The 12531-nt window shown below is 42.5% G+C and overlaps 2 protein-coding genes across 2 annotated transcripts in view; one reads left to right on the top strand and one right to left on the bottom strand.

Annotated features, from left to right (window-relative positions):
• Window positions 1-8106, top strand: part of LOC124121029 (coiled-coil domain-containing protein 191-like) — a 40353-nt gene extending 32247 nt beyond the window's left edge. Inside the window, exons 13-19 of the mRNA XM_048398312.1 lie at window positions 600-682; window positions 2107-2208; window positions 2524-2702; window positions 3921-4038; window positions 6667-6821; window positions 7032-7170; window positions 7261-8106. Of these exons, the coding sequence (XP_048254269.1) occupies window positions 600-682; window positions 2107-2208; window positions 2524-2702; window positions 3921-4038; window positions 6667-6821; window positions 7032-7170; window positions 7261-7281 (797 nt within the window). The 3' untranslated portion in view covers window positions 7282-8106. The remainder of the gene's footprint in view (window positions 1-599; window positions 683-2106; window positions 2209-2523; window positions 2703-3920; window positions 4039-6666; window positions 6822-7031; window positions 7171-7260) is intronic.
• A 793-nt stretch (window positions 8107-8899) lies between these two features.
• Window positions 8900-12296, bottom strand: LOC124121021 (OVARIAN TUMOR DOMAIN-containing deubiquitinating enzyme 10-like). The gene has a single exon (XM_046483961.2). It carries the CDS (start codon window positions 11329-11331, stop codon window positions 10099-10101), a length of 1233 nt encoding a protein of 410 aa, XP_046339917.1. The 5' UTR covers window positions 11332-12296; the 3' UTR covers window positions 8900-10098.
• Between the last annotated feature and the right edge of the window lie 235 nt (window positions 12297-12531).

The raw sequence follows: 12531 nt of genomic DNA, 5'->3' as shown, positions 1-12531 counted from the left end.
CCCCATCCCACACACTCCCCTATTTTCCCTCCAACCCAGCCAGGTTTTATATTCCTGCCACAGTTGGGTGGGGCATATTGGAAGGCATCCGTTTTCCACTTCTCAAAGGGGACAAAAAAACTATAAAAACTATTTAAGTTACAGAAATCAAATTTAAAACACTGATGTTACTACTCACAACTTCAAATGACTTTGAAAATTGGTGTCTTAAATTCATTTATAACAGAGTTAAGGCCCTTGCTTCATGTGTTTTCACTTAGTGCATTGTGTCTGCAATGGGGACAAATTTTCATAGAAACTATTGAAGTTGCATGAATAAAACTTTGCAGGCTTATGTAAGAGATACTTATTAAGACTGAGTTAAAAAAGTGGTGCCATCAATTTTTCTTTTCCAGAGGTACATCCCTGTTACATGTATTTGTACAGAGTTAAGGCCCATGCTAGCAACATTAACATCCATATTATTCACTACTTCAAGAACAAACAAACTTCTAATGTGCTCTGTGGCAGGGGATAGTGATAATACTGTTTTCTTGTTTTATGTTACTTCACATACATCTAATACACAACAGTACTGAGATTGTGAGTGTGTGTTGTAGACATGGAGGACCGGGCAGAGGAGAGGAAGAGGCTGAAGGCAGACAGAGATGCCAGGAGGAAGAAGGAGGAAGAGGAGAGACTGGTGAGCAGGGTCACACTCATCATGTGCTGGTGAGGTGGATGGACAATCTTCACCTCACAGCTTGTATTGGAAGGGTATTTGTGTGGTAAAGACTGACTGGGAAGGCACATGTGTTCTCAGGCAGTCAGTACACACTGTACAATGGCAGTGTGGACTCGAAATCCATATTCTTTCTGATCATGATTTTTGGTGTGTCAAAACTGTTGATTGGTTTCACCATGGTGGTAAATGTCTGCATCACTTGCATGATTAGAAAACACATTCCGACTGTCACTTTCATGATCTGGCGAGCGACACTTTGATTGGTCGGGTGAAAGGTCACCTTGTAATGAAACAAAGGCCTTGGAACTAAATTGGATTGTATGGTAACTTTATTGCAAGCAATTCCATGTCATTTGATTGGCTATCCAAGCAAACTTATTTGTTTGTGTTTATGCATTCTTAAGTGTTACTGTATTTGTACATCATGCTGTGGGTGCTGCTGTGTTGTACATGTTGCTGTAGGTGCTGCTGTGTTGTACATGTTGCTGTAGGTGCTGCTGTGTTGTACATGTTGCTGTAGATGCTGCTGAGTTGTACATGTTGCTGTAGGTGCTGCTGTGTTGTACATGTTGCTGTAGGTGCTGCTGTGTTGTACATGATGCTGTAGGTGCTGTGGTGTCTTACATGTTGCTGTAGATGCTGCTGTGTTGTACATGTTGCTGTAGGTGCTGCTGTGTTGTACATGTTGCTGTAGGTGCTGCTGTGTTGTACATGTTGCTGTAGGTGCTGCTGTGTTGTACATGTTGCTGTAGGTGCTGCTGTGTTGTACATGTTGCTGTAGATGCTGCTGTGTTGTACATGTTGCTGTGGGTGCTGCTGTGTTGTACATGTTGCTGTAGGTGCTGCTGTGTTGTACATGTTGCTGTAGGTGCTGCTGTGTTGTACATGTTGCTGTAGGTGCTGCTGTGTTGTACATGTTGCTGTAGGTGCTGCTGTGTTGTACATGATGCTGTAGGTGATGCTATGTTGTACATGTTCCTGTAGGTGCTGCTGTGTTGTACATGTAGCTGTAGGTGCTGCTGTGTTGTACATGTAGCTGTAGGTGCTGCTGTGTTGTACATGATGCTGTGGGTGCTGCTGTGTTGTACATGTTGCTGTGGGTGCTGCTGTGTTGTACATGTTGCTGTAGGTGCTGCTGTGTTGTACATGTTGCTGAAGGTGCTGCTGTGTTGTACATGTTGCTGTAGGTGCTGCTGTGTTGTACATGTTGCTGTAGGTGCTGCTGTGTTGTACATGATGCTGTGGGTGCTGCTGTGTTGTACATGTTGCTGTAGGTGCTGCTGTGTTGTACATGTTGCTGTAGGTGCTGTGGTGTCATACATGTTGCTGTGGGTGCTGCTGTGTTGTACATGTTGCTGTAGGTGCTGCTGTTGTTGTTGTAGGTGCTGCTGGAGGCCCAGGAGGAGGAGATGAAGAAGCAGGCTGAAGAGGAGAAGAAGGCACGTGCTGCAGCCTTCAGGGAGAAGAAGAGGCTCGAGAAGCAGGTAGCACCATACACTCAGTAAAACAGTATCCAGTGCTTCTTTACTCAGCAGGAATGCATGTTTTTCTGTGTTGAAGTTCTTTATGCAGCATATGAATTGAGATATGAACAGCATGTGTATGCTATGCATATCAGTTCCACATTTTCTATTTGATACACAACATGATTGTTAAAGTCACAAGGACCAATTGTTTAGCATAGGGCAAACCTCATGTTTGAATGAAATGTCCCATCTAGAATGCTGCTAAGAGACATGTCTGACTCTAGTCCTGCCCATAATGAGCCTGCTAAGTATTGTCGTCTCTGTTCCGGCCAGCGTGAGATGGAGAAGCAGCACCAGACAGAGAGGATGAGAGAGCTGACACAGCAGGCAGAGGCTCACTACACTCGGTCCATCATGAAGTACCGCGGCATCAGGCCGCTCCAGAAGTTGGTGCTCATCGCCCAAGCACACCAGCAGCAGGCCATCTCACACCACAGGGAACACCTCATGAGGTTTGTTACAGTCATTGAATGGACTCACTACACTATCTACCTCCTAGCAACCTACTCTAGAACACTGATGGTTTGTTGTACACTGACTGAATCACTGACTGAATCGACTCACTACACTATCTACCTCCTGACAACCTACTCTAGAACAGTGATGGTTTGTTGTACACTGACTGAATCACTGACTGAATCGACTCACTACACTATCTACCTCCTGACAACCTACTCTAGAACAGTGATGGTTTTTTGTACACTGACTGAATCGACTCACTACACTATCTACCTCCTGGCAACCTGCTCTAGAACAGTGATGGTTTGTTGTACACTGACTGAATCGACTCACTACACTATCTACCTCCTGACAACCTACTCTAGAACAGTGATGGTTTGTTGTACGCTGACTGAATCGACTCACTACACTATCTACCTCCTGGCAACCTACTCTAGAACAGTGATGGTTTGTTGTACACTGACTGAATCGACTCACTACACTATCTACCTCCTGGCAACCTACTCTAGAACAGTGATGGTTTGTTGTACACTGACTGAATCGACTCACTACACTATCTACCTCCTGGCTACCTGCTCTAGAACAGTGATGGTTTGTTGTACACTGACTGAATCGACTCACTACACTATCTACCTCCTGGCAACCTGCTCTAGAACAGTGATGGTTTGTTGTACACTGACTGAATCGACTCACTACACTATCTACCTCCTGGCAACCTACTCTAGAACAGTGATGGTTTGTTGTACACTGACTGAATCGACTCACTACACTATCTACCTCCTGGCTACCTGCTCTAGAACAGTGATGGTTTGTTGTAAACTGACTGAATCGACTCACTACACTATCTACCTCCTGGCAAGCTTCTCTAGAACAGTGATGGTTTGTTGTACACTGACTGAATCGACTCACTACACTATCTACCTCCTGGCAACCTACTCTAGAACAGTGATGGTTTGTTGTACACTGACTGAATCGACTCACTACACTATCTACCTCCTGGCAACCTGCTCTAGAACACTGATGGTTTGTTGTACACTGACTGAATCGACTCACTACACTATCTACCTCCTGGCAACCTACTCTAGAACAGTGATGGTTTGTTGTACACTGACTGAATCGACTCACTACACTATCTACCTCCTGGCTACCTACTCTAGAACAGTGATGGTTTGTTGTACACTGCTATGTGCTGACTCTGTTGTCTCCTGTAGGAAGGTGGTGGTGTCATGGTGGGGACACACAGCGGCAGTGATGGATGAAAAGAATCAGCTGGCAGATGAGATGAACAGCTTCCTTGCTGTCAAGCGATGCTTCACTCGATGGAAAATGGTGAGCTTCTTGTTAAGCATCCTCCAGAGGAACACTTGTTCTGTTGTTGAGTGTCAAGTGTACAACACTGTAACCCCTATGTCTGACAGTACATCACTGTAACCCCTATGTCTGACAGTACATCACTGTAACCCCTATGTCTGACAGTACATCACTGTAACCCCTGTGTCTGACAGTACAGCACTGTAACCCCTGTGTCTGACAGTACAGCACTGTAACCCCTGTGTCTGACGGTACAGCACTATAACCCCTGTGTCTGACAGTACAGCACTGTAACCCCTGTGTCTGACAGTACAGCACTGTAACTCCTGTGTCTGACAGTACAGCACTATAACCCCTGTGTCTGACAGTACAGCACTGTAACCCCTGTGTCTGACAGTACAGCACTGTAACTCCTGTGTCTGACAGTACATCACTGTAACCCCTGTGTCTGACAGTACAGCACTATAACCCCTATGTCTGACAGTACATCACTGTAACCCCTGTGTCTGACAGTACATCACTGTTACCCATGTGTCTGACAGTACAGCACTGTAACCCCTGTGTCTGACAGTACAGCACTATAACCCCTGTGTCTGACAGTACAGCACTGTAACCCGTGTCTGACAGTACAGCACTGTAACTCCTGTGTCTGACAGTACATCACTGTAACCCCTGTGTCTGACAGTACAGCACTATAACCCCTATGTCTGACAGTACATCACTGTAACCCCTGTGTCTGACAGTACATCACTGTAACCCCTGGGTCGACAGTACAGCACCATAACCCCTGTGTCTGACAGTACAGCACTGAAACCCCTGTGTCTGACAGTACAGCACTATAACCCCTGTGTCTGACAGTACATCACTGTAACCCCTGTGTCTGACAGTACATCACTGTAACCCCTGTGTCTGACAGTACATCACTGAAACCCGTGTCTGACAGTACAGCACTGTAACCCCTGTGTCTGACAGTACAGCACTGGAACCCGTGTCTGACAGTACAGCACTGTAACCCCTGTGTCTGACAGAACAACACTGTTACCTATGTGTCTAACAGTACAACACTGTTACCATGTGTCTAACAGTACAACACTGTTACCTATGTGTCTGACAGTACAACACTGTTACCCATGTGTCTGACAGTACAACACTGTTACCATGTGTCTGACAATACAACACTGTTACCATTTGTCTTGACAGTACAACACTGTTACCCATGTGTCTGACAGTACAACACTGTTACCATGTGTCTGACAGTACAGCACTGTTACCCATGTGTCTGACAGTACAACACTGTTACCATGTGTCTGACAGTACAACACTTTTACCATGTGTCTGACAGTACAACACTGTTACCATGTGTCTGACACTACAACACTGTTACCATGTGTCTGACAGTACAACACCGTTACCATGTGTCTGACACTACAACACTGTGACCTCTGTGTCTGACAGTACAACACTGTTACCATGTGTCTGACAGTACAACACTGTTACCCATGTGTCTAACAGTACAACACTGTTACCATGTGTCTGACAGTACAACACTGTTAACATGTGTCCGACAGTACGACACTGTTACCCACGTGTCTGACAGTACAACACTGTTACCTCTGTGTCTGACAGTACAACACTGTTACCATGTGTCTGACAGTACAACAGTTACCCATGTGTCTGACAGTACAACACTGTTACCTCTGTGTCTGACAGTACGACACTGTTACCATGTGTCTGACAGTACAACACTGTTAACATGTGTCCGACAGTACGACACTGTTACCCACGTGTCTGACAGTACAACACTGTTACCTCTGTGTCTGACAGTACAACACTGTTACCATGTGTCTGACAGAATAACACTTTTACCATGTGCCTGACAGTACAACACTGTTACCATGTGTCTGACACTACAACACTGTTACCATGTGTCTGACAGCACAACACCGTTACCATGTGTCTGACACTTCAACACTGTGACCTCTGTGTCTGACAGTACAACACTGTTACCATGTGTCTGACAGTACAACACTGTTACCCATGTGTCTAACAGTACAACACTGTTACCATGTGTCTGACAGTACAACACTGTTAACATGTGTCCGACAGTACGACACTGTTACCCACGTGTCTGACAGTACAACACTGTTACCTCTGTGTCTGACAGTACAACACTGTTACCATGTGCCTGACAGTACAACAGTTACCCATGTGTCTGACAGTACAACACTGTTACCTCTGTGTCTGACAGTACGACACTGTTACCATGTGTCTGACAGTACAACACTGTTAACATGTGTCCGACAGTACGACACTGTTACCCACGTGTCTGACAGTACAACACTGTTACCTCTGTGTCTGACAGTACAACACTGTTACCATGTGTCTGACAGTACAACACTGTTACCCATGTGTCTGACAGTACAACACTGTTACCATGTGTCTGACAGTACAACACTGTTACCCATGTGTCTGACAGTACAACACTGTTACCTCTGTGTCTGACAGTACAACACTGTTACCATGTGTCTGACTGTACAACACTGTTACCATGTGATTGACAGTACAACACTGTTACCTCTGTGTCTGACAGTACAACACTGTTACCATGTGTCTGACAGTACAGCACTGTTACCATGTGTTTGACAGTACAAGCACCGCCTGGTAATAGAGATGGAGAAGGCCAGGAGGTTCCGGGAGGGGAGGTTGCTGCACACCATCATGGACACCTGGGCTGACTATGCCACGGAGGAGAAGTTTGCCACCTGGGAGAGGGAGCGAGTAGCTAAAGAACATTACATCTGGTCAGTACCAATCTCAGTTTAAATATTTGCTGTGAGAAAATTATGTTTGTACCACTACCAGGAATAGTCTTTTATTACTTAAAGAACATATAACATACCTTTTATAATTTAAAGTTAAGCATGGTGAATCTCTATAGAAACATACAAGTTCATCAGAAATATAGGCCTTGTGTGTGAGTATACTGATACATTTTGTGCTTGTCACCACAGGAACCTGAAGAAAAGAATGTTTAAGGTGTGGACCAGTCTGCCGGAGGAGAGTCGGAAGGAAGTAGAGAGAGAGAAGAGAAGAAATGAGATGAGGAAGAAAGTGGCTCATCTTCTTCCTGACTTCGAGGGTCTGTTGAAGGCAAGCAGTGAGCTCCAGTGATGCGGCCACAGGATGTTTCTCTCCTGCAGACAGTGGAGGCAGTGTGCTGACCTCGAGGGTCTGTTGAAGGCAAGCAGTGAGCTCCAGTGATGCGGCCACAGGATGTTTCTCTCCTGCAGACAGTGGAGGCAGTGTGCTGACCTCGAGGGTCTGTTGAAGGCAAGCAGTGAGCTCCAGTGATGTGGCCACAGATGTTTCTCTCCTGCAGACAGTGGAGGCAGTGTGCTGACCTCGAGGGTCTGTTGAAGGCAAGCAGTGAGCTCCAGTGATGTGGCCACAGATGTTTCTCTCCTGCAGACAGTGGAGGCAGTGTGCTGACCTCGAGGGTCTGTTGAAGGCAAGCAGTGAGCTCCAGTGATGCGGCCACAGGATGTTTCTCTCCTGCAGACAGTGGAGGCAGTGTGCTGACCTCGAGGGTCTGTTGAAGGCAAGCAGTGAGCTCCAGTGATGTGGCCACAGATGTTTCTCTCCTGCAGACAGTGGAGGACAGTGTGGACACTATGCTTCCTTTATAAGTGCGGAATATATCGTGATTTTCCTTTTTTTTACATATTTTAGACTTTTTTTAATTGTATATTTTTGGTGTTTATTCATTGTTATCCATGTTTGCTTCTTTAGGAAAAGTCCCACTGCACCATTGATACTGAGTCTAATGGAACAGTATTGAGCAGTGGGTCAGACAAGTTTCCTCAGGAGACTCGTGTCATGCTGTGGTAAAACTGGTCTGAAGGAAGATCAGCTTATGAATAGACTCACTTGAAATCTGTGAAAGGAAATGGTTTTCAAAAGTGGATAAAATCATGAAAATAATCTATTACCCTTTGTTGTCTCTTTCAAATGCGCTGTTTCTTTAATATTTTGGATGTACTGTATGCATATAGTTATTTTACAGAAAATTAAAACACATTTTGAGGATACTGTCAGTATGTGCTTGTTTACCTGCATGTTGTTACTGTGTATACAGGGGGCTACCTCCAGGCAGCTGGATCAAAGCTGCTTTATATGTATCACTGCATGTCACATCAATGTGAGTGTAGAGGAAAGTGGCACAGGTTCACTTCATTGCTGAAACCCACGATCACAGACACATGCCGGCAAACGATCATGATTTCTTTCTGCATGAAGATCTGACGACACCTCCAAAGGTCATGTCAGGTGAATGTCCTATGCAGTGTAGAGGCTTCGAAATTCTTGGTACGAGTAAGCGAATCATTCAGACAAGCATATCTGATTTCTGTATCTTGAAAACAAATATGATCCTGAACTTCTGACTGGCATAAAGAAAGCTGTGCCACTCCATTGTGGATATGTTTCTGATCGGCATGGCATCTACACCTAAAGAAGTATGATCGGAGGAATATTTGTGTTTTGTGTGGGTTTACATTTGTAACAATCTTAATTTCTGTATTAAGGTGGTAAAGAAATGAAGTCAAATTGGTTTAGAAAGCTGACATCTGATTGAAGAACCCACACATCTTTCATTGAGATTAAGCAGTCCAGTTCATTTGGCACGACCTTCTATGGATGTGACCTCATATGTTTCATATCTCACAAGTTTAAATGTGACGTTTCCAGAGGCCCCAAAAGATGTTTTCCTCCTACCTTATCCTTTGTTCCAAGTGTTAGTCATTGGAGCATTTTGACATAAGGTCTTCTGTGTTCTGTTCAACAGTGTAACTCATTCCAAAACAAATTAAATAGCAACATAAACAGTAAAACATTTATTAACAACTTGAACATGGCAATGACAATTTGGCACTTTTGCTTTGACCATGACACATGGATAATGAGGAATCAGTTGGTAAATAGGGCCTTGTTTCCTGCAGCAATGAGGCCAGCATTGATGAAAATAATCACTGGTCCAGTTTGTATCTTTCTTGGGGTTAAAACAGTGGTAGATAATCATGATAACAGCACATATGCCACCTCAAAATCTCTATGTAAAATGTTTGAAACAAACATCTGCAACTAACATTTGACGTCTCTGTTTGTACCCATGGTGAAGGAGCGACCACACCTTAGATGTACACTTATACTTTTCACAAGCTTCATTCAATATAGCTATTTTATTCAACTTTTTGGCATGTTTAGATTTTTCTGCCATTGTGGTCTACCTAAGGCTAAGGAAAAGTATGACCTGAAAAAACTGGCAGCGAATTATTACTACTGATATTCAGACAATTTATACATGCCACACTTCAAACTTGTGAACATTACCGGGGTAGGGTGGTTTCTAGTCTGTCTCACACTCCCTGAATCCTATTATTTCCCTTCTGCCCAGACCTTACTCTAATGCAATAGAACTAAATGAAGCAAGTCTTGGTCTTGGTTTTGCAAGCATGTGTTGATTTCTCATAAATAGGCACTCTTCATATGAATCATGTTATCCTGATTATTACATCTTAAATGAAATACTGAATGATTATCTCCACAATTACTGGGTGAAAGACACATGGTAATATTGATACACCAAGGATTTACAACAAATACAAGCAACATGATAACTTCATTACACAATACAAAACTGATTGATGTATAAATCACATATCACATGGTGATCCACAATCATGAAAGCATTTCTCAGTGGACAAGAAAGCAGAAAAATAATAACAATATATTATTTAGAGAAAAAGACAAATTGAAAAAGCATGAATAACTTACTAGCTTAAACACCGTTGAGGAAATCATAATCAACATGAAAATGATGAAAAGGGCTGAACGTTGACAAAATAAATAATAAATTGATAAATGTGAGTTTTTAATAGGAAATATTTGATAAATTATAACTATTGACAGCATTAAATGTATCTTATGTGAGAAAAATCAAGAAATTGAATCTTTATGAAATGTTAAACACAATGAACAAAACAAACTATTTTCAAAAAGAACACGTGGTGACAGGATACCTCAACAGTCTTTCCCAGTTAGATCCACATAGGCACTAACTCCTGACAGTGCAGGGGGTTCATAATCACAGTTACAATTTCCGAGGTTGGGTGTGATCCTGTCATAATGATTGCCGTGAGTGTGACACAGGGTGATGAAACATGGATGGTAGGATGTGTCTCTGGTGTAGGTGAATCGGGGCTTGAACAGCATCCAGTTGTAAGCATCACCAGAATGATCTGGAGACAAGACATAAATGTCTCGCTGAAGGAGTGTAGCTGCAGCATATATTTCAGCTGATGAAGCCCAAGTTGATGTCTTTCTCATTTCATTAATATGATCAAGCATCTGTGTGCCTGCATCCAGAAATTGTTCGAACTCTCCGGGAAACTTTTCCACCAAGTCTACCACAGCTTGACGCACATCTTCATGGAATTCTTCGGAGTCATAAATTTCTTTGCTAAGAGCTCGGAAAAAGCAGTTGCCATCCCCACGAATGTAATCAATCTGACGTCCGTCTGATGCAAGTTGGGACTTAAGGTACCGATACACTGGGTAGCTTGGTGTCGGAGTTACCCTGTTAATTGAATCTTGCTTTCCTCTTGTATGGGATTCTGCATGTTTTGTCAGAATGCTGTCACTATGGGAAGATGCTGGACTTGATTCAGCAAAGAAGGTTCTATTATAACTCTCAGTTATATACACATCTGATGCCGAATCGCATGCCAAGTCCTCATACATACACAAATCAATCAATTCATCTGACAGACGTGAATCTGATGGATCAGGCTGCTGGGAGGAGCCTTGAATGGCCTCTGAAAATCTATTTCTCGCTGATGATTGAGCGCCTTGAGAAACTGAAAAAGTTGATGCAGAATTGTCTTGACTAGATTTGCCTTTTCCATGGCTGGTGCTTTGGCTTGGAGAACTGGCCTGAGCTCTTCGACGGTTCCGTGACCGACTATTTACTCCATTATTATTGGTGTTTTGACTAGGAATATCGTGGTAATCCTCAGTCAGATCTATCAGTGGTTGTGGGCTGTATGGCGCGTCTATCCCCTCAACCTGTATGGGAATAACAAACTCTCGAGACCTGCCACGCCTTCTGGTGACCTCTGGAGATCCAGTAGCAGGAATTCTTTCAGAGAAAAATCCACTTCCGTGTTCACTCAGTACATGGTGATGATGAGGTTCAACACGAAACATGTCACTGAACGGAATATCCTTAAAAACAGAACAGTCATGAATCTTCATTTCTTTGAACAAGACAATAACTTGTCACAATATTTACACTATCAGCTGACTGTGTCCTGATAGTTCTTAGTAATAATAACCTTCCAACACTCACACGAAAGGACACTTTTAAAATGGCGACAGGGAGACTGAACAGTCACTGTGAGTTGTGTTGTTTCTATCGGTAGATCCTGGTCCTATCGATCGAATCCGGAAATACTAACAGAAAGTCTCTCTCTATGAACCCAGGTCTATCCACATCGAGGTTTCACTACAAACTATGTTCCCCTTCTAACTCCTAAAATATTTAACGTGGCAATATATTAGTCACTTGTAAACATAGCATGAGTAATTCACACAAGTGGTTGTATTTATAAGGTAAACGCTATCACTGCTGAAAGTTGTTTCTCGCATGACGTAAACAATCGGATGTAATAATGTCCATACAACTATTTAATATATGGAGCGTAGACGACATAGTTATTTATTAAATCCTTTGTTTTTTATTCAAATATTTGAATTACATACACTACATTCTGAGTAATATATATCTATCTTATTTAAGTCAATATCTACATCAAGCGTGGTGCAAGAGATGTGATGAAATCTGTGTTAATAATAGTAGTCGTCGTTGAGTAGTATTTATTCTGTCGCATTGCGAGGGAGGATTCTGAAATGACGTCATTTATCTATATATAGCAGACAATTCCATTCAAGGTGTTTCCCGAGATCGAGAGGAAGTTCGTGACGGTTCTGGTCAGTTCTGAACAGATAAGAATTGCGGGTGTAAATTTGACTGCGTCTCAAGTGACCCTGTGTCATCAGATGATTCATACTCACACGACAGTTAGAGGTTTTAATATATATAACCAATAAATCTAATATTATTTTTGTGATTGCTGACTTTTATCAGGTTACGTCTTCAGTGTGGTCGTGTTTTTCATTATCTGAACGAAACAAGTATTATTTGAGTTGGATTAATGAAGTATAATCAAACTGAAATTTATATTTCTTGTATCGTTTGTATCTGTTTTGAAATAAAATATCGACAAATTCGACATATGTATCTTAATTTGTAGATATGCCCTTTAATATATTCCGAACATGTAGACCTATATATGATAATTAAAGTTAACTGCTTTGTGGGATATAATTATTTCAAATACCCTATAAATTCTAAATAAAAAAAGTAATATTTAAAAACATTTTTTCTTTAAAGTT

Source organism: Haliotis rufescens, unplaced genomic scaffold (assembly GCF_023055435.1).
Source record: "Haliotis rufescens isolate VD_foot unplaced genomic scaffold, xgHalRufe1.0.p SCAF_18, whole genome shotgun sequence".
NCBI classification, from domain to species: domain Eukaryota; kingdom Metazoa; phylum Mollusca; class Gastropoda; order Lepetellida; family Haliotidae; genus Haliotis; species Haliotis rufescens.
The sequence above is the reverse complement of the archived record's forward strand: the minus strand, read 5'-3'. Positions and strand labels throughout refer to the sequence as shown.

What these genes read in the sequence shown, in the direction of transcription:
- LOC124121021 (XM_046483961.2), bottom strand. Translation starts at nt 11,331, where the DNA reads ATGAAGATTCATGACTGTTCTGTTTTTAAGGATATTCCGTTCAGTGAC.